The 26,793-nt window shown below is 42.7% G+C and overlaps 1 protein-coding gene across 3 annotated transcripts in view; it reads left to right on the forward strand.

Annotated features, from left to right (window-relative positions):
- Positions 1–26,793, forward strand: part of CAPS2 (calcyphosine 2) — an 825,864-nt gene that overhangs the window by 545,328 nt on the left and 253,743 nt on the right. For all 3 annotated transcript variants that reach the window (XM_085653843.1, XM_085653845.1, XM_085653844.1), the window contains one exon: positions 20,387–20,463. In XM_085653843.1, the coding sequence (XP_085509969.1) occupies positions 20,387–20,463 (77 nt within the window). The remainder of the gene's footprint in view (positions 1–20,386; positions 20,464–26,793) is intronic.

The raw sequence follows: 26,793 nt of genomic DNA on the forward strand, positions 1-26,793 counted from the left end.
AGCTGTTTCCTACAGGAGAAGGAGGACGATATGATGAACGTCCAGTACAGATTGCTGCTTCTGAGTATCGGGCTACAAGACTATATGCAGAAGATCCGAGATTTCGTCAAAGTATTCCTTATTTGTTCCATCTTTTATTTGAAAGTGACTTGTCAGCACTATCTTATGCAGTAAATCACATTTTGAAAACTAGAGTACATCTACGTAATGTGACTGCAAAGGATTTTATGAACAAAGTGCAACAGCGAGATGATCATTTGGAATCTTAATTGATTAATCTGATGGCTTGTCAGCATGGAACTAATGAATATTGGTACCGACGCCATGGAGAATTGAAATGTATGTTACGGAATTTAGGAACTCCTACATGGTTCCTTACCCTAAGCTGTGCTGAGTACGCTTGGGATGATCTTCTGGATTTTCTTCGAGAGGCAAATTCAAATATTGAAAACATCCAATACAAGACAGCAGGAGAATTGTGCTCATTGGATCCGGTTAATGTTTGTAGATATTTCAATCATAGATTTGAGGCTATGATGTCCTTCATCTGCAATAAAAAAAATCCACCTCTTGGAGAAGTTGTGGATTTCTTTTGGAGAAAAGAGTACCAAGCCAGAGGTGCTCCTCATATTCATATGCTGTTGTGGATCAAGGATGCTCCAAAATTTGGAACAGATTCTGATGATGCAGTTTTAAGTTTCATCGAAGGATATGCAACATGTGCTATACCTAAAAGCACAGAAGAGAAACATTTAAAAGAGCAAGTTTTACGTTTCCAAAGTCATCGGTGTGGAAAATACTGTCGACGAAAGTACAAGAGTAAAGATAAATTCTACACAAAATGTCTATTTGGATTTCCACGACCTGTTCTTTCAAAAGGAAGAGTAAACAGTTTTATGTCAGCTGTGCGACATACTATTACAAGAAAATCGCCTAAGAATACCTACAACCTAAGAAGAAAAGAAGAGTCAAAATATATAAATGACTACAACCCAGTCATTTTATCCATGTGGAATGCTAACATGGATATACAGTATATGGCTGACAATTCTATTGCTGTTGCTCGCTATGTCACATCTTACATCACTAAATCTGAGAAAATGGAATTGAAGGAAATGTGGGAAGAGATTTCTCACGAGAAGCTATACAGTTTCAGTTTAAAGATGTTATCGCATCGAGAAATTGGATCTTACGAATGCTCAGATAGGTTATCATCTGCAAGGCTGTACTCAAAATCCAGAAGAATAATTTGGGCAAGTTTAGGCCTTGCAGGAATGCAAAATCGGGTACTGAAATCTATTCGAGAAATTGAATATTTAGCAGAGTTCGAACCAGAAAGTACAGACATTTTAAGAACAAACATGTTGGACACATATTATCCACAAAGAAGTCATCACCTTGAGAACATGTGTCTCTATGAAGTGCTGCAGAACTTTATTTTTAAACGGAATGTCACAGAAGATATCAACAATGGAAAATATAAAGTCATTGGTGAGGAAGGATGTTTGGGGAAACAAACAAAAGGAAGTTTGATAAATCACCGGAAGCTGAGTTGCGACACTCCTGATAAAAAGGAATTTTACTACTTGGCACTTTTGCAGCTGTTTAAACCATGGCGTTCAGAGGACGAACTACTTGGAGAATTTCAGAGCTATGAAGATTCCTTCAATGCTAGCAAAGACAGCGTCGAATGCAGTACTTTCACAACTTATGTTCAAATGTTAAATGAAGAAATTGAACAAGAAGCAACAATTGCAGCTGAAGTAGCTAGAGACAGTTATCAAGACAGTCAAAGTTCTGGGACATTCAGTCAAGATCCTCTAGGACAACCGATCATCGAAAATGAAGCAACAATAGCTATGAACGAAGTGGAAACAGCTATGAATCAAGCTCAGGAAGATTTAGTAGACTTAACATATTTGGAGGAGCAACTGAATGAAGAACAAAAACAAATTTATGAAGAAGTCAGGAAAAAAATTGATCACGGATTACTACATGAAAATAAAGAGTGCTCATGCACATCTTTTGAACCAATGAGAATGTATGTAAGTGGACAAGCAGGAACTGGAAAAAGTTTCTTAATTAATGTAATTAGAAGCTACCTACAGAAGAAAATGGATTCCATTTTGTCTTGTGTTGTTACTGCTCCAACTGGGTTAGCAGCGTATAACATCAAAGGAGTTACCTTACATCGTTTGCTAATGTTACCAGTAGAGCATGAGAACAAAATACAGTACCACAAACTAGCAGGAGAAGCATGCTTGGAAGTTTCAAGAGTATTGAAGAAAATGAAAGTACTGATTATTGATGAGGTAAGCATGGTATCAAACTTAATGCTTGCCTTTGTGCATTTAAGAATGCAGCAAATTCTGAAGACAGACTTTGACGTCCTATTTGGAGGAAAACACGTCATAGTTTTTGGAGATCTTTTGCAACTTACTCCAGTTAAAGGACAACCGGTATTCCATACACTTACACATGAAGACACAAAAAAGTCATTAGGAAGTATAGGCAATGTAAATATTTGGACATATTTTGAGTATAAGGAACTCATTACCAATGTGAGGCAAGCCAATGATGAGGACTATGCAAGTATTCTGAAAGATATAAGAATTGGACTACTCACAGAACATGGCAGAAAAGCATTACAGAGTCGATTGCTGAGTAATTTATTTCCAACAGAACAAATAGTTCCAGAGAAAATATACAAGGAAATTGCAGAAAAAAATACTGTAATCTGCTTAATGCCAACACTACATGAATGTTCTGTATTCAATCAAGAACTTTTGAAATTGGAAAATGAAGAGATTATAAAACTGGAAGCTGTGGATAAAATAGAACATGAACGAATAACTGTTATATTGACAGGCAAATTGGGTACTAAATTGGATTCTCTGGAGAAAAACATTTCAAAAACAGCAGGTTTGGAAAAGAATCTTTATGTGTGTATGAACTGTAGAGTAATTTTAAGACGGAATTTGGATGTAGAGAAAGGTTTAGCGAATGGAGCTATGGGAAGAGTTGTGGGTTTTATTAATTACCAGAAAAAAGTTGGAATTGAATGTTTAAAAATAAAATTTGATCAGATACAAGAGGTGAAAGACATTTGTCGTTGTTCAGTTCGTTTCTTGCTTGTGAAAGACTTATATGTGCGTAGGAAGCAGTTTCCATTTTCTCTAGCATATGCTGTAACTATTCACAAGTCTCAAGGATTAACTGTAGATAGTGCTTTTGTAAACATTGGATCTAGTGTGTTTAACCCCTTCAGCGCTGCGCGGATTCCTCCGCGGTGCTGAAGGGTTCGAGCGCGGGCGGGGCCATGACGGAACGGTTCCGTCATGAGCACAGCTCAACCGATGCTCATGACGGAACCGTTCCGTCATGAGCATGGAAGGGGTTAAAGAAGGTATGGCATATGTTGCTTTGTCACGCGTGAAAAAATTAGCTGGTTTATTCATGATAGACTTTGATGACTCAAAAGTAAGTGCTTATGCAAACTGTGTAAAGGAGTATAATAGATTAAGAAGAAGCTATGCTCCTCATTTAGGTCAGTATCCTGTGTTTGGAAAACGTGTTGTTTGTCGGAAAAGGAGATTTGAGGATATCTGTAATGAGGATATACAGAAGAGAAAACAAAAAGATAGTGATGTGACTGCAAGCAAAAAGAAAAAGGACAGTGTGGAAGAGGTTGTTGGTTGTCATTTTGAAAATAGCTCTGGTGTCAACTGCTACGCAAATGTAGTGCTGAATGTTGCATTTTATCTTGAAAGTTTGCAAGAGCAGATAACACTAAATCATGAAAAAAGATTTTGTTCTTTGCTGAGTCTCCTCTATGAGAAGCTGAGTAATGATAAAACTAAAATAGAAAGTGCTTCTGATGTTAGAAATCTTTTAGATGTATGTTCTGGACGTACACAGTTTACACAGAAATGTCCAGCAAGATGCACAGGAATTCTTGATGTATATCCTGATGGTACTGGAAGATGAAGGGGTAGAAGTAGAAAATGTATTTGGTGTCTCTTATAAATGGGAACATTGTTGTGATAACTGTATGAACACAAGCAGTAGTAATGTTGATTCTGAAAGGTTCATATATTTACCATTACCAGAGAGCAAAACAGTGACTTTTAGTAAATTAGTTAAAGATGCTAATCACAACATGGAATGTTCTCAAAGTAAATCAGACATGTTGTCAACGTTATTTTTAAAGAAATATGGACAGTATGTAATTTTAATGATGCAACGTTGTAGAGCTGATGGTTCAAAATTGGACACTTTAATAAAGAAGTTTACAGGACAACAATTATCAATATCTGGAAAAACTTTTGTTGCAGTTGCAATAATTTTTCATGATGGACCTTCTATAACTTCTGGTCATTACACAGTTTATCTTAAATGTGAAAAAGGATGGACACTGTGTAATGATTCTCAATTGATTTTCAAGCAACGTTTGCCTTATGATTTACCCAATTGTTACCTAATTTTTCTGAAACCCAAATTTTAAATACTAACATCATCATTGGAAGAAAGCATTATTAAAATTTAAAAGGATTTAAATTGGATATTTCGCTCAAAAGAGATTTTAAACTTACCATTTGGCCGTAAGGAAAGGTAAAACAAACAATTGTGGACTTCTTTGACAGATATTATTTTGGAAAATGTTCTTTTGCAACAAGGTTTACAGACGTTATTTTTTGGAAATTGTTATTCTTCTTAAAAGGTATTTTTAACATTTCTATTAAAGTATGTTTTAGTGAGGATACATTTGGGGCTTTTTTAAACAATCTTTCAGATTGGTTTTTTTTTTGCCCGCTGTTAAATGATGAATACAATTGATTTCACTATTTTCAGTGAAAATCAAAACATTCTGAAAACAGCAAAAAAAGGGCAAAAAATTGCTTTGCTAAATATGAAAAAACATGTACTGTTTAATAAAGTGTATTGTTGAATATTAATACTTTTTTTCTTTTTTTCAGAACTAGAAAGAAAATTTAGAAGATGTTATTCAGTTATCTTTGCAATTAAATAAAAACATTTAATTCTAAATTATTTATTTTGATGGTCAAGTAAGTTTAACATATCTGTATGTGTCACTGGTTTCGTTTCATGCTTCCTTTTCTTCACCTCTCCTTACTCTACTTTTCTCATTTCTCTTCTCACTCTCTCTTCCTGCTTTACTACTCTTTTGTAACTTCCTCACTCCTTCTATACTACTCCCCTACCTTTACTACCTCCATCTCTAATTTTTCATCCATGTTTCTTTTTCTGTATCCATATGTCTTAGTCTTTTTAACTGCCTTACTCTTTCTCAGTTGTTTGCTCTCTGTGTCTGTATCTGTCACTCTTGGTTTGTTTGTTTTACCCTTAATTTCCTTAACATCTCTGGGGCACATTTACAAGCCACCTGCGCCACCACTACGTCAATTTTCTTGACGAACTAGTGGCGCAGGGTGCTCCTCCATATTTACAAGGAGAGGATACGCCTCTCTGTGTGTCTTTTCCTCTCCTTGTAAATACAGCCAATTCAAATGCAGCACTAAAATGAGCTATTATGTTTTTTGGGTACCTATACATAAATACTGATGCAGAGTTTAAAGTTTAATAGGAAGACTCTCTTCCTTTCATCTGTGAAATGTACACCATCTCTTTTTTAATTACTTTGCCACTCCCCTCTCTTTCTCAGGGAGTTCCTAAAGGTTTACTAAAGGTGAAAAAAAATGATTTTTTATTTTTTTTTAAAAACCCATTGGGTGCGCGCTGGGTGTGCGCACTCTAAAAAAAAAAAAAAGACATAGATTCTAAAAAACAAGTTGTTGTGTTTTGATTTTAGGTGGCTCTAAAAAGAGCCCTTGAGTTAATGTAGGGACAGAGGAAGAGAAAAACGAAAAGAAAAATAAGAAAATTATGGCCTCTCGCAAGGATGCTCCTCAAATTTTCTTTGAATGAGATCAATACTGCTCTCACCCAAAGAAATAAGAAGACCACAATCCATGCAGTGTGTACTCATCCTCCCAAAACAAGGAGGAATATCCAGAGGTGTAGAAGAAGGTGAAGGCACCACTGCAGAAGAAGTGCTTGCCTGAGCTGCCGAAGATGTGCTCGGCTGAGCTGCTGCAGATGTCGTCGGCTGAGCAGGTGGAGGGTTTGCTCCAGAAGCTCGACGAAAAGCCACTGGATGCATTGCCTCAACGTGCCTCGTCATAGTATGAATACTAAAAGAATACTTCTTGTTAGGATTCCCACGTGACAAGACGCGCTGACACAGTTTGCAGGTGACCTTTGGTGCATTCACCTTCTTTTGTCCCTCCGGAAAAGTGAAAAACTGCCATATAAAGGAGTCTTTCTGCTTCCTCTGTCTCTCAAGAGTGTCCTGTTCACTCTCAGAAGATGGCTGCTGCTCTGCCATTGTATCTCAACACACAGATTAGCTCCTTCTCCTAGGGAATCAGAACTAACAATGAGGGGGGTGGGTGTGATTTTGGAAGAATCTGGAACTAAAAGTACTTTGAACCAATGAAAAGTGATGTTTCTTCATCACATGACTTGCCATGAGGGGATTGGGTGTGGTATTGAAACAATATGAAACTGAAAGTAATGAAAACAAATTAGAAGTGTTGTTTTATTCATCACATACCCCAAGGTGCGCGCACAGAGCAAGCTCCCTGCGCGCACGGTACAAATACGCATGCGCGAACGCATATGCACGCATGCGCTTACGTACTATGCGCGTACGTAATGCGCATACGCAGCACGCGCGTATGCGTAAACATCAGCGCGCGCACTCTACGCGTATACGGAAGTGTACCGCGTGGAGTACGTACGACGCACGTAAGCATGCGTACGTACGCATGCGTACTAGGTGCGCGCTCCGAGCGCGCAGTAAAACGTATGTATGCGTACGTAAATAACGTACGCCAGAATTCATGAAAAATGTACGCAAACGTACTAGGTGCGCGCTCTGAGCGCGCACCCCAAGCATTTATATTAAAAAAAAAAAAGTGGACATAACTTAATAGAAGATATTAACTATGCTGTTCAACTTTATCTTAATTAAAACTTTAAAAAAAATGAGCCACACCAAATTAAAGGATACAGATAATATATAAATGTATACATAGGGAAGTTTTTGAAAAAGAAATATTTAAAAAATACAAAAATTAGCATTTAAAAAACCTTTGAAATTCACTGAAAAAACCATAGGTTTCACACACGTTATAGTTAGGAATTAGCATTTAAAAAACCTTGCAAATTCACTGAAAAAACCATAGGTTTCACACACGTTATAGTTAGGAATTAGCATTTAAAAAACCTTGTAAATTCACTGAAAAATCAATAGGTTTCACACACGTTATAGTTAGGAATTAGCATTTAAAAAACCTTGCAAATTCACTGAAAAATCTATAGGTTTCACACATGTTATAGTTAGCTGGACATTTCACTCGTAAAAAAACAATGAAATTCCCCCGTTATAGTTAGTTCAGCTAACTATAACTCGCGCGCCCGCAATCCACTGCTGATGACGTCACATATTACATCACTCATGACATGGTCAGTGACATCACTGATGACATCTCAAATGACATCACTGATGATATCACTGATGACATCATCCTTGTGATAGAGTAGCACATCTTCTCACACTCTAATATAACCTTTGATACACCGACTAAAAATTTAAGAGTTCCATTCTCAAAACCATACATACTGCAATACCAATAACTACATACCCAATTATTAACTCTTAGGTCTACATACACCTCCACACACTCTCCTGTACAGTCACTCATACTTGCAGTCACTCCATACAAAAGTATCATATGAATTTATCCACACACCTATATAGACACTCACACACTACCAATCATCCATAGAGGTACTCTCACACTTACTCAATCATGCAAATAATCACACTCCCATTTACTCACCTAGGCAGTGAAACACACTCAAGTTCACTTACTCCTAAAAATAGTATCACATTCTTACGCTCTTAGAGAATCATTGATACAAGCACACACTCATCCATACAGTCACTCTCACAATCACACACTCTCACATCTACCCACTTATATACTTTTACACGCATATATACTGCCTTTCACATATGTAGTTAGTCACACATGTACCACTGAGATATACATTCAATCCCTAACACACCTATACATACACTCACCCAACCATACAGTCCATCACAGATGCAGTCTTAAAACCATGCACCCATAGAATCACCCACTCACACATCTATGCATAGAGTGACACACACCCTACCCACACAAACATTCATGAACCCATACAGATACTTTGACAACAAATCAATTACCCATGTAGAGACTCATATAGCTGTTCTCAAAACCATGCAGCCACTTATACACCAACATACAGACACATACATACATTTACACAGTTTAGTCACTAGTCTGCAGTAAGATGCATTTAATGACTAACTTAAAGAATCATGTTATGCACCACAGAAAATCATCCATTTACACACTTGTACACCCACTCATTCTTAAACAGGCCTTTCCCTATATATATTAAACATTGACATTTTTCAAAAACACATACTCACTGGATGATGTCATCAGTGATGTCATCAGTGATGTCATTTGAGATGTCATCAGTGATGTCATCAGTGATGTCACTGACCATGTCATGAGTGATGTAATATGTGACGTCATCAGCAGTGGATTGCGGGCGCGCGAGTTATAGTTAGCTGAACTAACTATAACGGGGGAATTTCATTGGTTTTTTACGAGTGAAATGTCCAGCTAACTATAACATGTGTGAAACCTCTGGTTTTTTCAGTGAATTTGCAAGGTTTTTTAAATGCTAATTCCTAACTATAACGTGTGTGAAACCTATGGTTTTTTCAGTGAATATATATTATCTACTGGCGGTCGCCAGTAGATAGTTATAGTTAGGACCGAGTTTCCATAGGAAATCTCAAAATTCTATTTTGAATAACTTTGGCGCCGATTGACGAATCCTCGCGAAATTTTCAAAACTAATGGGGCGCTCCGCTCCTACCCTGAAAGTCTCGGGGTGATTCGTCAAGCGGGGGCCGAGAAAAAGCGGGGGTCCCAAAACGCGTTTTCCCCATGGATTTTTCCATAGGGACTTTAGTCGCAGCTACAGCCCGAACAGCTGAACAGAATTACGTGAAATTTGGCAGAGAGGTAGCCATAAGGTCCATGAAGTGCCTTTTGCAGGTTTGGTGTAAATCTGTTCAGTATTTCCAGAGAAAATTGCATTTAAATCAATATATATATCTGTACGCGCGCACCGTGCGCGCTGGGTTCGCACACCTTGCCGTGCGCGAGCGCAATTCTGATTGGTTGTTAGATCTTAGTAAACATTCGAATCGGTCGAAACCAGGAAGTGTCGGCCGCCATTTTGTCTCTCGCACTCTGAGGGGGTGAAAAACAAATGTGGAGAACGTGAAAAGGGGGCAGGGTGGACAGTTCCTGACCCCCTAGCCATGGTCAGGGGGTCCCAGAAGGACCCCCAAGGCCCAAAAATGTTTTACTTTTTTTTCGAAAAATCGCCGAGTGCGCGCACCCTGCGCGCACCAGCCAAACGGAAAAAATTCTGCGAAGTTCGCGCAGCGTGCGCGCACTCCGTGATTTATAGAAAACAAAAAAATGTATTTGGCCCTTGGGCGCGAAGCGCTCCGAGCGCGCATGGCACGAACTGCGTATAGTGGGCGCGCGGTTTAAAAAAAAAAAAAAAAATCTTTAAAAAAATATATTAATAAATACATAACTTAGTATTTAAAAAACCGTACAAATTCACTGAAAAAACCATAGGTTTCACACACGTTATAGTTAGGAATTAGCATTTAAAAAACCTTGCAAATTCACTGAAAAAACCATAGGTTTCACACATGTTCTAGTTAGCTGGGCATTTCCCTCGTAAAAAACCAATGAAATTCCCCCATTATAGTTAGTGCAGGCAACTATAACTCACGCGACCGCAATCCTCTGCTGATGACGTCAGATATTACGTAAAGGATGACATGTGTGTCTTTCTGAAAAAAAAAAATATGTAATATATGTATAGCTAAAGATGAATGGAAGAAGACATGGGTAAATAAGTGTCTAAATACAGTGATGTAATATCTGACGTCATCAGCAGAGGATTGCGGTCGCGTGAGTTATAGTTGCCTGCACTAACTATAATGGGGGAATTTCATTGGTTTTTTACGAGGGAAATGCCCAGCTAACTATAACATGTGTGAAACCTATGTTTTTTTCAGTGAAAAAAAAAATATATATATATATATATATATATATATCCTACTGGCGGTCGCCAGTAGGTAGTTATAGTTAGGACTTAGTTACCATAGGAAAATCCTAACATTCTTTTCCCAATAACTTTGGCGCCGGATGACGAATCTTGGTGAAATTTTCAAAACTGTGGGGCGCTCCGGTCAGCTCCTATCCTGAAAGTTTCGGGGTGATTCGTCAAGCGGGGGCTGACAAAAAAGGGGGTCCCTAAACACGTTTTCTCCATGTTATTTCCGATAGGAAATTTTGGAACAGGCTACAGCCCGAACTGCTGAACGGAATTACACCAAATTTTGCAAAACGTTAGCCCTTGGTTCAGAAAGAGACCTTTTTTTTTAAAATGGTGTAAATCCATTTAGTAGTTCCTGAGAAATTCAAAAAATAGAGGAAAAAAAATCAATTTCCCATAGGAAACTTTAGACACGGTTATAGCAAAAACTGCTGAACGGAATGACACCAAATTTGGCAAAAAGGTACTGCTTGGCTCAGAAAGCGACCTTTTAAAAAATTGTGTTAATCCGTTCAGTAGTTTTTGAGAAATTAAGAAATAAATATAGTGATATATATGGCCGCGGAGGATCCGCGCACTCTCCCGATCACGAGCTTCATGCTAATTGGCTGTCAACACTCCATACCAGGAAGTGTTGGCAGCCATCTTGTGCCTCGGTAGAACCGAGGCACAAGAAAACAGAAAAAGAAACGCGAAAAACAAGAAAAGGGGGCAGGGTAGAAACACCCTGGCCCCCTAGGCCTGCTCAGGGGGTCCCACAAGGACCCTCAGGGCCCAAAAAAGCTTTTTTTTGTTTTTAAAAAACAAAAATTGGCGAGATTTGCGCACCCTGGCGAATTTTGGCCAAAATTTTTTAAAAAACGAAGCGCGGGCTCCTGCACTTCGTTAATATTTAGCCCCGGGTGGGCCAGGTCCCGGGGGCAGAGAAGAAAGTGTGGGAGGCCCCCAAGCCCTGGGGTTTGCCACTCCCCGGGGCTTTAAAAAAAAAACAGTGAGGGGACCACTACCCCCGGGGCTTGGCATTAAGTGAGAGGAGGGCCACGTGGAGCCAGTAATGGCCCTGGGAACCGCCACCCCCCAGGGCTGGCTCCTGCAGTGTCCCGGGGTGCCCACCCCGGGACACTGCTGTTTGGAATGACAGGGCGGGAGCCTCGCAGCTCCTGCCCTGTCATTGCAAACTGCTTTGCTTCATTGAAGCGAGAGCAGGGAAATCTGCTCTCGCTTCAATGAAGCAAAGCAGATTGCTTTTCCACACGGGGAGCTGCATGTTAGCAGCTCCCCATGTGGAAAAGCAATGCCGGCTCCCACAGGACGTGGGGAGCCGCCAGGGACCGTGGGGGCATTGGGGCTACCCCCACGGTCCCCAACGAGGTAGCCAGGCCCGGGGGATGGGGTCCCTGGGGCCAGAAGTGGTCAGAAAGGGGGGCCACGCAGCCCCCCTCCATAATCATAAAAAAAAATTGGTCATGCCCCGGGGGATGGGGTCCTCTGGGCCCAAAATTGGCCATGGGAGGGGGGCACAAGAAAACAGAAAAAGAAACGCGAAAAACAAGAAAAGGGGGCAGGGTAGAAACACCCTGGCCCCCTAGGCCTGCTCAGGGGGTCCCACAAGGACCCTCAGGGCCCAAAAAAGCTTTTTTTTGTTTTTAAAAAACAAAAATTGGCGAGATTTGCGCACCCTGGCGAATTTTGGCCAAAATTTTTTAAAAAACGAAGCACGGGCTCCTGCACTTCGTTAATATTTAGCCCCGGGTGGGCCAGGTCCCGGGGGCAGAGAAGAAAGTGTGGGAGGCCCCCAAGCCCTGGGGTTTGCCACTCCCCGGGGCTTTAAAAAAAAAACAGTGAGGGGACCACTACCCCCGGGGCTTGGCATTAAGTGAGAGGAGGGCCACGTGGAGCCAGTAATGGCCCTGGGAACCGCCACCCCCCAGGGCTGGCTCCTGCAGTGTCCCGGGGTGCCCACCCCGGGACACTGCTGTTTGGAATGACAGGGCGGGAGCCTCGCAGCTCCTGCCCTGTCATTGCAAACTGCTTTGCTTCATTGAAGCGAGAGCAGGGAAATCTGCTCTCGCTTCAATGAAGCAAAGCAGATTGCTTTTCCACACGGGGAGCTGCATGTTAGCAGCTCCCCATGTGGAAAAGCAATGCCGGCTCCCACAGGACGTGGGGAGCCGCCAGGGACCGTGGGGGCATTGGGGCTACCCCCACGGTCCCCAACGAGGTAGCCAGGCCCGGGGGATGGGGTCCCTGGGGCCAGAAGTGGTCAGAAAGGGGGGCCACGCAGCCCCCCTCCATAATCATAAAAAAAAATTGGTCATGCCCCGGGGGATGGGGTCCTCTGGGCCCAAAATTGGCCATGGGAGGGGGGCCCACGCGGCCCCCTTCCTGTTAATAATTTTTTTATTTTTTATTTGGGGGTCAGGCCCTGGGGGATGGGGTCCACAGGCCCCCCAAAAAGTAAAAGGAAGGGGGGCCACACAGCCCCCCTTTCAAATTTTGCAGGGAGGTGTAAAAAGGGGCGTGGCCTCTGAACACCTCTCTGCAAAGCAGCTCCCTGGTGCATACTGGAGGTACCTGGTGAGCTAGTTGGCCCCAGGGACCCTCAGGATTGAAGAGGAATTAATTCCTCAACTTAAAACACGCCACAAGGCGTTTTTGCACACATGTCACCTCAGGCCCCGCCCCCTTCCTTCACCACTGTGCAAACGTGCCCCCTTGGTGAGTTGTAAGTTGGGGAATTAATTCCCCTTGAATACTGAGGGTCCCTGGGGGCCAACTAGCCCACCAGGTACCTCCAGTATGCGCCAGGGAGCTGCATTGTAGAGAGGTGTTCAGAGGCCACGCCCCTTTTTACACCTCTCTGTATTGCAGCTCTGTGGTGCTTACTGGAGGTACCTGGTGAGCTAGTTGGACCCTCAGGCTTCAAGGGGACTTTATCCCCCAACTTAAAACGCACCATGAGGTGCGTCTGAACAGGTGACCTGTGAGTTAAGTTGGGGAATTAATTCCTCTTCAATTCTGAGGGTTCCTGGGGGCCAACTAGGCCACCACTTAGCTCCAGTAAGCCCCACTGCGCTGCGTTGCAGAGAGGTGGTCCAGGCCATGCCCCTTTTTACACCACTCTGCAATGCAGCTCTGTGGCGCTTACTGGAGGTAAGTGGTGGGCTAGTTGGCCCTCAGGGACCCTCAGGACTCAAGGGGACATAATCTCCCAATTTACAACGCACCAGGGGGTGCATTTGCGCAGTGGTGCAGGGAGGGGGCGTGGCCTGATGTCACAAGTGTGCAAATGTGCCCTGTGGCGCGTTTTAAGTTGGGGAATTAAGTCCCCTTGAATCCTGAGGGTCCCTGGGGGCCATCTAAACCACCAGGTGCCACATAGTTGCATTGCAGAGAGGTGTAAAATGGGGCATGGCCTTGGACCTTCTCTCTGCAATGCAGCTCTGTGGTGCTTACTGGAGGTAGATGGTGGGCTAGTTGGACCTAGGGAATCTCGGGATTCAAGGGGACTTAATCCCCCAACTTAAAATGTGCCACAGGGCACTTCTGCACAGTGGTAAAGGGAGAGGGCGGGCCAAAGGTGACGTGTGCAGACACGCCCTGTGGTGCGTTTTAAGTTGGGGAATTAAGTCCCCTTCAATCCTGAAGGCCCCTGGGGGCCAACTAGGCCACCAGGTTCCTCCAGTAAGCGCCACAGGCCTGCGTTGCAGAGAGGTGGTCCAGGCCATGCCCCTTTTTACACCTCTGTGCAACGCAGCTCTGTGGCGCTTACTGGAGGTACCTAGTGGGCTAGTTCGACCCCAGGGACCCGCAGCATTCAAGGGGACTTAATTTCCCAACTTAAAACGGCCAGAGGGCGTGTTTGCACATGTTACCTCAAGACCCCCCTCCCTTCATCACTGTGCAAAAGCACCCCATGGCGCGTTTTAAGAGGTAGTTTTAATCCCCCTGCCCTATTATGTACTAGGGACTTACAGAGGAGGTCATGCTAATCACAGGGGTACCCCAACGCATAGTGTTCTCTAGTCTATGTAGGTGTTTTCACTGTATTTTAAGTGTCTTTTAAGTGTCTTTAAGGTCTGGTTAGTCAGTCAGTTACCACCAGTACCCGTCTGAAAAAGTTGTGGGTACAGGATGATTCTGCAACAAGGCGTCTTTCTGCTCATCTGTTGGTTCTTTCTGGACATGTTTAGCTTCTCCTGCACTTTTCTTCGTCTTTGTGGACTTCTGTTGCCTCTTTCTGCATTTCTTTTACTTCTTTCTGTGCATTTTTTCTTCTTTCTTCAGATGTCCAACCTCTGTAGGCATAGTTAGAAACTAGCATTTAAAAAATCTTAGAAATTCACTTAAAAAACCATAGGTTTCAGGCACGTTATAGTTAGAAATTAGCATTTAAAAAACCTTAGAAATTCACTGAAAAACACTTATACACCCACTCATTCTTCAATACGTCTTTCCCTATATATCTTAAACATATTTAAACTTTCCAGAAACACACAGTCACTGGATGATGTCATCAGTGATGTCACTGACCACGTAATGAGTGATGTAATATGTGATGTCATCAGCAGTGCATTGCGGGGGCGCGAGTTATAGTTAGCTGAACTAACTATAACGGGGAATTTCTATGGTTTTGTACAAGTGAAATGTCCAACTAACTATAAATTTCCCTAAAACCTATGGTTTTTTCTGTGAATTTCCAAGGTTTTTTAAATGCTAATTTCTAACTATAATGTCGAAACCAGGAAGTGTCGGCCGCCATTTTCTCTCTCGCACTCTGAGGGGGGGAGGAAAAACAAAGTTGGATAACATGAAAAGGGGCAGGCTAGACAGCTCCTAACCACCTAGCCTTGGTTAGGGTGTCCCAGAAGGACCCCCAAGGCCAAAAATTCTATTTATTTATTTTTTCGAAAAAACGCCGATTGCGCTTACCGTACGCGTACGGTTAAAAAAAAAAAAAAAAAAAAAAATCCACATATTCCCCCCCCCCATGTGCAAAAGATGCCCTCAGGGCACCTTTTGTGCATGGCATTTGACATTTATGAACATTTAATAGATAACCTTTCACAACGAAGCGCATAATATGTCCTCCGTGTGCGGACGGTGCGCGAAGTGCATCGTGCGTACATGGCCCATCCAGCGTAACGTGGGCACGCGGTGCACGTAGCGCACCGCGTGCCCACCGTGCGTGCACGGCACTAACTGTGTAAAGTGGGCGCGTGGTGCGCAAAGCGCACCGCGTGCTCACTGTGCGCGCACGTTGCGCGAAGCGCACCGTGCGCGCACGGAACGAACTGCGTGAATTGGGCGCGCACGGCACGAACGGCGTAAAGTAACTTAGCATTTAAAAAAACCGTACAAATTCACTGAAAAAACCATAGGTTTCACACACGTTATAGTTAGGAATTAGCATTTAAAAAACCTTGCAAATTCACTGAAAAAACCATAGGTTTCACACAAGTTATAGTTAGCTGTACATTTCACTCGTAAAAAACCAATGAAATTCCACGTTATAGTTAGTGCAGGCAACTATAACTCACGCGACCGCAATCCTCTGCTGATGCTAATACTGTATTTAGACACTTATTTGCCCATTTCTTCTTCCATTAAATTTTAGCTATACAAATATTACAAATATTTTTTTTTCATAAAGACACATATGTCATCAGCAGAGGATTGCGGTCGCGTGAGTTATAGTTGCCTGCATTAACTATAACGTGGAATTTCATTGGTTTTTTACGAGTGAAATGTACAGCTAACTATAACTTGTGTGAAACCTATGGTTTTTTCAGTGAATATATATATATATATATATATATATATATATATATATATATATATATATATATATTCACTGAAAAAACCATAGGTTTCACACATGTTATAGTTAGCGGAAATTTTACTGATAAAAAACCAGTGAAATTCCCCCGTTATAGTTAGTGCAGGCAACTATAACTCACGCGACCGCAATCCTCTGCTGATGCTAATACTGTATTTAGACACTTATTTGCCCATGTCTTCTTCCATACATTTTTAGCTATACATATATTACAAATATTTTTTTTTCATAAAGACACATATGTCATCAGCAGAAGATTGCGGTCGCGTGAGTTATAGTTGCCTGCACTAACTATAACGGGGGAATTTCACTGGTTTTTTATCAGTAAAATTTCCGCTAACTATAACATGTGTGAAACCTATGGTTTTTTCAGTGAATTTGCAAGGTTTTTTAAATGCTAATTCCTAACTATAACGTGTGTGAAACCTATGGTTTTTTCAGTGAATTTGTACGTTTTTTTAAATGCTAAGTTACTTTACGCCATTCGTGGCGTGCGCGCCCACTTAACGCAGTTCGTTCCGTGCGCGCACGGTGCGCTTCGCGCACCGCGCGCCCACAGTAAGCACGCGGTGCGCTTCGCGCACCGCGCGCCCACTTTACGCAGTTAGTGCCGTGCACGCACGGTGGGCACGCGGTGCGCTATGCGCAGCGCGTGCCCACGTTACGCTAGATGGTCCATGTACGCACGATGCGCTTCGCGCACCGTGCGCACATGGAGGACATATGATGCACTTCGTTTTGAAAGGTAATATTTTAATTTTTCGTAATTTTTATAAGCCATGCACAAACGGTGCCCTTCGGGCACCATTTGCACACGGGGTGGATGTGTGGATAATTTTTTCTTTTATTATTTTTGTTTAAAATATTCTAGTTTATCACACATATGATAAGCCATGCACAATTGGTGGCCTGCGGCCACCAATTGCACACGGGGTGGGGAGAGTGTGGATAGTTTTTTTTTTTTTATAATTTTTTACCGTACGCGTACGGTAAGCGTAATCGGCCAAATTAGCGAAAAAATAAAAATTGCATTTTTGCCCTTGGGGGGTCTTTGGGGACTCCCTCAACATGGCTATGTGTGTGGGAGCTGTCTAAACAGCCCCTTTACATGTTTTTTGGCTTTATTTTACAACCTAACTCTCAGTGCGAGAGAGAAAATGGCGGCCGCCGCTTCCTGGTTTCGGCCGATTCGAATGTTTACTAAGATCTAAGAGCCAATCAGAATCGCGCTCGCCACCGTACGCGTACGGTAAGCGCACGGTAAGCGCACCGTAAGCTGGCTCAGATATATATATTGATTTAAAGGCTATTTTCTCAGAATCTACTGAACAGATTTACACCAAACCTACAAAAGGCACTTCCTTGACCTGAGGACTACCTCTCTGCCAAATTTCTAGTAATTCTTTTCAGCCGTTCGGGCTGTAGCCCTGTCTAAATGTCCTATGGAAAAATGCATGGGAAAAACGTGTTTTGGGACCCCCTTTTATCTCAGCCCCCGCTTGACGAATCCCCCCCGAGACTTTCAGGGTAGGAGCGGAGCGTAGCGCCCCACCTATTTTGAAAAATTTGCGAGGATTCGTCGACCGGCGCCAAAGTTATTCAAAATAGAATGTTGAGGATTTCCTATGGAAACGTGGTCCTAACTATAACTACCTACTGGCGACCGCCAGTAGGTAATATATATATATATATATATATATACATATATATATATATATATATATATATATATACACACACATATGTATGATACCTATTGGTGGTCGCCAGTAGGTACTTAAAGTTAGGACCCAGTTTCCATAGACCGAGCGTTTCTTGTTTTGCTAATAACTTTGGCGCCGTTTGATGAATCTTTGCGAACTTTTTTAAACTTGTTTTCCACTCTCTTCCGCTGCAGTCTTAAAAGTTTCCGGGACAAACCGGCCCAGCAGGGACCAAGAAAAAGCGAGGGTCCCAAACCGCATTTTCCCCGTGCAATTTCCCATATGGATTTTATACACACCGGTATTAAACAAAATTTGGCAGATAGTTAGCTGTTGGTCCAGAAAGCGACCTTTTTGTAATTTGGTGTAAATCCGTTCAGTAGTTTTGGAAATATTGAGGGAAATCCACATTTGTATACACAGGGACGCTGATCCTCTGAGGAGCTGACAGTCTCTGTATTGAAATGCGATTGGCTGCAAACATTTCCACCAGCCATCTTGGGACTCTGTTTCAGCCAAGTCCCTCAAAAAAGTGTCAAAAAAAAGAAAAGGCAGGGTAGGAACACACTGACCCCCTAACTGTGTTCTTGGGGTCCCCCTGTGCCCCGACAAGGCCATAAAACCCTTAAAATAAATTGCTGTGCAAATGCAATGGAACTGCAAATCCGCAGCAAAAAAAAATAAAAATATATATATATATATAAGAGTGGGCTCCTGCGCTTGTTGGGTAAGAGCCTCCGGGTGGGCTAGGTCCCGGTGGGCATTTCTATTTTTTAAGACTGAGGGGGTGCTCGGGCCCCCTTCCTAGGGCTTATTACTGCTACGTGGACCACCTCCTCCCTGAGCCCAATGCCTTCTTAAAAAAGAGGGAGTGAGGTCCGTGCAGCCCCCTCCTGGGCCATATACAGCCCTGAGGACCACCACCTCCCTGGGGCCGGCCCATGCAGATGAAAGGAGGGGCCCTGCGTGCCCCCCCTCCTGGAGCCATACGTGGCCCTGGTGGCCGGCACCCTCCAGGGGCGGCTCCTGCTATGCCACATAGCTATTTGCTTTTGCATGGTCGGAGCTATGGCAACTCCCGCCAAGGTCAAGCAAAACACTCCGGTTTGAGTGGGCAGGAGCTGTCAAAGTGTGCCAGCCCGCTGGAAGCAGAGGTTTCATATCTTTCCCTGCCCCCAGACATGCAGGCAGGCAAAAAGATGGAGCAGATAGCTCCTGCATGGAGGGAGATCCCCTTTTCAGCAGCTCCCTCCATGCAGCAGCAATACTGGCTCCCGCAGGAGGCAGGGAGTCAGCTGGGACCACAGGTGCATTGAGGTACCCCCCACGGTCCTGGGGAAAAGAGAAGAAAGAGGCAAAGCGAAGATCTAAAAGAAGCAGAAAGAGGCAGAAAAAGTTCAGAAATGAGCAGAAAGAGGCAAGATAAAGGTGAGAAATGAGCAGAAAGAGACCCTCAGCAGCCAGGGGGACTTCATTCCCCAACCAGTCTTGCACTAGGAGGCCTCTTTGCAGAGTGGTTAGGAAAACTGTTTAATTGCACACCATACCAGAGGTGTTTCGGCCCCTTGGGCCTTGATCACTTGATCTAATAGTAAAAACAGATCTAGTTATCGTCACTAGATGTCAATCAAAGACAAACATAACATTTCCTAGGTTGGCACCATCTTGGAAAGGTAAACATAAAACACAGTACAATAGATGCAGCATTGCCATGTTATGTATGAACGCAATACTAAATCACTGATCATATATCCCACTTATTGTCACAATAAATGCAAAGGTACAGAAAACAGGGTGAAGTTACCAAAGAGTCCAATAAAGGCAAACATCATAATTGCCCCATACTCAGGTCTATGTGGGTGACATGCTTTCTATGGCAGGGCAGCAAGTATACCAATTTAATAGAGGTAATCACACACATATATTCCATTGCAAATAAATCCAGCCCAAGTGGGCAGACTCCCAATTGGAGTGAAGGGCAGAATAGCTGTGTAGGTGTCAGGCCCCAGCGAGCAGAATGTCCTGTGCAACTGGGCATTTATTCATTACAACTTGCTGGAACCAGCATCACATTGTCTGAGATTACTACTGCTGGTAAGGGAAATAAATTGTACAGAAGATGGGAGCTTCAGTGAGCTATCTAGCTGGTTTCCTTCACAGTATGTAATTTGGTACTGCCCATTTGGGATGTACTTTTCTCCACAGTAATTTTGTGCACAACTTTCTTATCCTTTTTATGTAGCGGTATTTTCAGAACATGACACACTGGTCCATCATTTTGCACTTAACCCGTCTGCACACACACACCCACATGTGCAGTATGGAAAAAGTATTGGGAAAGAAACCAGGTACATAGCTCACTGGAGCTCCAATCTTCTTTATCTTGCCACACTAGTTTACCATGCTTTATGTCACTCATAATCTAGTGAGAAACTCAATCAGTGGTGTCAGACAATAGTGCAGTATGGACAAAGCCTTTTGTTTGGTTTTCAGAATATACAGTTTCATATCTGTATTGATTGATTAATTTCAGAATTATAATTCCTTTCAGAAAAAACTTTATTGGAAGCCTGCAAGGACTCTCACAGGACGAGACTGAGGACAGGAATATATTTTTGTCAATTCAAGGTCAGTGTATGTGCATCATTCATTGCCAGCTTAAACCTGGTGCTTGTTTTTGGGTAGTAAACTTTTTTCTTTCATGGTCATAGTTTTTGACCGATTCCTTACTTTATCATCAATAACTTTCTTTATTTTCTTGGTCGCCGTTTTCCTTCCTCTGTTACAAAAAGATGTGCATTGCTGTGAGAATGGAACCATTATCTTCATTTACATTTTCTCCACCACTGTCAGATTTCCTTAGCTTCGTGTCCATCTATGTAAACTGAAAGCTCTCAATTTCATCTAGATCCCACTTGGTGAAATCGTAACCTAAGATGCAGTACTTTTTGAAGGAGAATAATTTTTTTACAGTTTTGAACTTGTTCATATTTTTTTCTGTGATATTTTTCTCACAATGTTTTTCTGTATGGTTTGTTTATAGAGCACCCGTTGATTCTTTGTAGCAAGTTAAATGCATGTTATTGAGAGTAGCGAAGCCCGACGGCTAGCTACGTTTACAGCTTGCTTGAGGAATGCTGGTGTAATTTGGGTATTTCCTAAAACTATGGTCCCATTGGTCTTGCCCAACAGCCAGACACATTTTACCCATATCTTTTTAGGTATCATGGTTGACCTTTTGGTGTTGAGAAAGCGTATGTTGAAAATTGACTAAAGCTGTACAAATGCATAAATGTGCAAGAATGTAAGAGTAGGCATGTAAGGAAAGTGTCATTTAAGTTCAAAATATATGTTTTTCTTTGTGCATTGAATTGGTAATCATAAATAGAAGAAGCTATTGGGACCGAGTGAAACTTATTTAAGAGGAACAAAATATATTTTTGTCATGGGTACTCAAGCCCCGTTTGTGTGGTGCAGTGCACTGTGGTGATATGAATGTTCCTTTTGCAAAATCCAAATCATTCATTGAAATTAGAAAACTGAGATCTAAAATATCACTCCATTCCATGAGGGAGATTCCCTCTAGGCACTTTCAACTTCATTAAGGGCCTTGATGGTTCATGGGATGGGTAATCCATATTATTTACTTGTGACTGAAGGATGTACAGGGGATGTATAGAGCCATCATATGCTACAATAACACTTTGGTTTATGATGGCAAAGAATTTCTTAGATTCGCTCAGTGTTGCCCAGCTTATTTGCATCTTTTGAGATCCTTTTGCACTCTCCAGTAATGCATTTTATTTTAAAAGAGCGTTAATCTAAAATAAATCCTCAAGCTGCAATGCCTCTGGTGCCTTCTTCAGCTCATGTACCTCTTGTAGATCCCTTATTACACCTAACCCTTTCCTTTTCTTGTTACTCCAGAAAGGTTTGCTCAGCTTTTTCTATAGCTGTCGAACGCAGAGCCAGTTTTGGAGCCAATAGAAGTGGCTAAGAGAATTACACATCAGGTTTAGCCTTCTCTTGGGAAGTAGCAGAGAGCCATACTCCTTTCTGTCTGTCTGTCCAAACTTTTGCCCTGCTATACCATAAGAACCTGGACTCAAAACAAGAGTCTGAGGAAAGGACAGATGAAATCTAAACCTGTATGAAAGATGAAGATATGGAAATTGTTTTTGTTGAAAATTACCATCTTTCCCATGGTATTCCCCAAATGTATACCTTTTCTAGCTGAAACCATTTTTGTTGGACATAGGAATCTACACACTTTACACCTGCTCAAGAGTGGTAAAGTGTGTGTGCACTCTCTTTTAAACATAATAAAATTGTCATATCTGTGATAGGCACATTTAATTTACTTGTAGGTCCCTAGTATATGGTACAACACGTACCCAGGGCCTGTAAATGAAATGCTATTAGTGGACTATAGCACTTGTTTTGCCACCCATTAAAGAAGCACTGAAAACCATGTCCACAGATCTGCCATTGCAGCCTGGATGCAAAAAGTAAAAATGATGGATGGAATGCTGAACAAATCAAGCATTCACCCCCAGTCACATATCTAGGTTTAATCCATCGTTTTTTTGCTCACCACGTCACTCCAATTTGGACCCAGCCATATGCACATCAGTCATGATCCTGCTCCCCATGGCACCAGTCCAGTCCGAACTGTCAGGCCAGTTCCTCCATGGACTTGAAACAAGCATCCTGGGACCAGTTTTGGGGTATCACCCCTCATCAGCCAGGCTAGCGTGAATCCAGTGGCACAGTCAGCAAGGGACCCACGCCTGGGCATACCCTTTCCACTTAAGGCGACAAACGCAAAAAGAACAAATTATGGACGGAATGATGAACAAGTCAAATATTTACCCCCAGAAGCCAGAGTGGCCAGTTTTAAACTACCATTTCACCATGGCAATATACACATTTTGACAGGTCTAAATCTTCCTTTTTAATACTAACAAATGTCCACAGGACAGGGTGCATGGTATTCAAAAAGTAGGACATGTATAACTAAAGCTGGCTCTCCCAAATGAAACACTGGGCTACATCATAGCACCGTATAATGCATAATTTAGGTTTAGGAGTAGCTAGAAAAACGATTCAAGGACTTATTTAATGGTATTTTTAAATTCATCTTGATAGTAAAGTTGGATTTCATATCACTATTTTGAAAAAGACCTTTTTAGAATGTTGTCATTTTCTTCCTAAGCCACATGTGCCTTTCCGCCAGTGTCCAAGGTCATCAGACTGTTAATGGCTCTCCTGCAGTGTTATGTCTATTATTCCCAGACCGTGGACTCCAGGCTTGGATGTGAAGAGGTGTTTTCCTTCTTTGAGCAGGATGGTCTGGGGTTGTGCCAGCCCCTTCCTGAGCTTCAGAGTGCTTACCCTGTCACTGGCAAATGTAGCTCACTACTAGGCCTGTCCCTCTGTTTTCCTATTCAGCTTGACTTCCAACCCAGTTGGGAGAGGGGAGGCTGCATGAGAACTTGTTTTGAAGGACCACCAAGAAGGATTTGCCCATTATCATAGCTACACCTCTGGGTCGGGTGCTATGACCAGAGGAAGAAAGGTTCTGTCATACTGATGTTGGGTAGAGAGGGGTACTGTGGGATAGAAAACACATGGTAAGTTTTGCAAAAAAGCGTAGGGTCACCTATGGGAACTTTTACACTCTAGGTTATTGAGGGACAGGAGATTACCCCCCCCCCCCCCCCTCCACAGACTGCTGTCTGAGGAACCTGAAGGAATACAGGACCTGCTTGCCTTTAACCTAGGACCCCCGAAGTGACTCAGAGTCAGTTGGCTGACCTCTTATTTGAGTTACAGGAACACTAAGCTTCCAGGGGCCTTTCCTGCAACTGCCCAACTGACCATTTTCAACTTAACCTGCCCTGGACCCTGCTGCTGATGTCTGCTGGAGTGAGTCTTGGCCCCCAAGTGCTGTCCTCAATGTCCTTGGTGTCAAAGTGTACTCTGCCTAAAGATTTCTGAAACTTGGAACATAGAAACTTTTTGGCAACTTTTTGCTCTTAGAACTGACGGTGGACCGGGACCAACCTGCCAAGCGGATCAGTTGAGGGTGCATTGTTGCTGGGCCAAATATTCAGGTTGCTCCCTCCTATGTTCTTCTCCGCAGCAGCAAATGATGATCCAGAGGACTTCGCGGAGAAGTTTTGTGAAGTCCTCTTTGGCTACTGACCGCAGCGTTGCCCCGCTGGAAGAATCCGAGATTCAAAAAAGTGACTACGTCATAAAATGTAGAAATATTGACCAGGCGAAGGTATGAAAAGTATCCGGCCAGCAAGGGACCTTTATTGGCATGAAATTCAGATTTCTCCTGCTCGAAGCTTTCCCTTCAAAACTCAACAGCTTCACCGAGACCTTGTCTGGCAGCTATCAGACAACGTTGAGCCCCCTTCGGCCACAACCTGATGCCTTGCCCCCTCTCAGGATTTTTGACTTCCATCCCAGAGACTAAGTCAGAAGGGAATCTTTTCACCGTAACAAACCTGGTATCTGACCCGCACTCCATCGATGTCTGCCTCAATTTTTGACTTTGGCCAGGTGTAGCACGACCAGACCACTGAGATTGACTTATTGCTTTTTGGCGCTACTTTGAATCTTAAACTTTAAAAATTCAAATCTTTGTCTTTTTATTTCTTAGAGTTCACTCTGTTTTTCTAAATTGGTTCGGTATTTTTCTTGTGTTATTTTTGACACTTTATTACTGTTGGAGTACCACATAAATACCTTGCACATTGCATCTACGTTAAGCCTGACTGCTTGTGTGCCAAGCTACCAGAGGGCTAAGCACAGGTTTATTTTTTAGAGCTTTGTGGTTCACCCTGACGAGGATTGTGATTATTACTTGAGGTGTGTTCTCACCCCCTCTTAACTAATTGCTTACAATAGCGTTCAGCAGTGGGATCCTGTACTTGTGTTTGTGCAGTGCCACTCAGTGATTTGTGTGAAACCAAAAATCACTTGATAATCTGACATCAAAATCAATTTTTGATTTTTAAATTCTCCTTTATTTTTGATTGAGCATTTTTTCTTTCCCTAATTGTATTCCTTTTCTGATATTGTGCACATGTAATGTTTGCAAAAATTGAGCTGTATCTCCGCTACATTGAAAGTTTCACTGTAGCAGAGCTGAAACGTTGTGTGAGGAGAGAGTCTGAACCTAGCAAAATACTAGAGGTAGCTGGAGTACCAGCTAGCCCTCAAAGCCTGGGAAGAGGTCCACATGTTGCAGGCTACATCACAGGAGCAGGATGATGATGCAAAAGGTAAGGGATGAAGTGGAGTAGGATGGGGAGAATATTCTACCAATAGTCTCCGCACCAGAGGAGGGTCCACTGAAGTGAGGTGTCCTGCCAGGAGCAGTGTACTTTCTCAGCCTGACCCCTAAAGAGTTGAAGGACAGGAAAGCTTAAAGAGAACTGAGGCTGCAACTGGCCACTCTCACTATGGAGGAGAACAATCTCGCTGCGGAGGAAGCAGTTGCATCCAAGGCTCAGGAGGAGAAAAAGAAAAAAACTGAGAGGGCCATGGTAAAGAAAAAGGCAGAATCTGAGAAAGCTTTGGGTACAAAAGTCTAGTCCTGGAGGAGTATATGTTTCTACTGGCCCATGAGGTGAGACAGAAAAAACTGGACCTGAAAGTCAGGAGGGTCACAGAGTACAGTGGAGATATTGGCAAATACACATTGATGCCAAGAGGGTGTAGAAAGGTCCACATTCCCAAAGACCTGGTCCATAGCTTTGTGGTGGGGGATGATATTTGTGGGTTTTTTGAGGCCTATAAGGTGGCGTTGAAAATGCACAATAATCCTGGTTTCTTACAGCTCTACCTCAACTGTTATTAAATACCTTAATTTGTGTGTCAGCTTGAGGTGCCTGGGAAGAGAGAGATGAATTTGATCAGTGTTACTCAGGCTTCAACACTGGATTATGTAGAATCTTTTCCTAATTTGTTTAACAAGACCCTATCTACCCAAAGCAGTCTCCTCTCCTCTAATGTTTACCAGGGTTCTCATTTCTTATTATGAAACAATATACACCTTTGCACTGTGTTAAGAAATTATTTTGGTTTCTTGTATTTTATTTGTAGAAGGGGTTGTGAGCGAGTGTTCCTCCTTTCCACGGTTAACTTATTTATCAAAGACGGATAATTCCTTACTTCAAAACAATACAGGAATTCAGGTAGATTTTGAGTGAAGAAAACAGTTCTTTTTAATCACCATATTTCATTGTTTCAGTTTCACTCATTTTTAATTCTTTCATTAGAAAAAGTGTAAGGAAGAGTGAACAGCCGACACGTGTTTCGCCCTACGTGGCAGGTAGAGCCAGTGCTTTCTCAAGGCTAATCTTCATAATCCAACAACATAGTGTCCACATTTAGTCTGTGCATTTTCAGATTTATAAAGAAGTCTTGTCATAGCATCCAAATTTTGTCAGTAGCGTGAGCAAAGAGTCTATTGTCGAGTCTTCGGGTAAATCCTAGTTGTATGAAAATGCTTGGTGACGTGGCGTCTCTGGTGGCTGGAGCGTGACCACGACCCGAAGACGTACTCCGACTGTCAGGCCATGAACCCGAATTCTTTGCAGGAGCAAGCAGTCCTGAAAGCTTCTGGAGGCCTGGCAGTCGGCTCCGCGCAGCTTGAGGTCCCGGTCAAGAGGAAGGTCTAAGGACTGGTCGTGGAGCCATCACCACTCGTCATCGAAGTCTTTGCACTCATCGGGTAAGTCAAAGCACAAGAAGAAGGTGAAGAAGCATCGTTGCTCTTTGCCTTCTCCCCGTCCGTCAGCCGACGCAAAATGGGACCCGGAGCGTCTTTGCTCTTTGGCTCCACCTTCAGAGCCTGTTTCTGGGACGACACCGCTCTTCCCGCCCTTTCCGTGAGCCGGAGCGTCCCCAGCCCAGCTTCAAGCTTTCTACGAAGCGCTT

This window comes from Triturus cristatus, chromosome 4_1 (genome assembly GCF_964204655.1).
Source record: "Triturus cristatus chromosome 4_1, aTriCri1.1, whole genome shotgun sequence".
Lineage (NCBI taxonomy): Eukaryota > Metazoa > Chordata > Amphibia > Caudata > Salamandridae > Triturus > Triturus cristatus.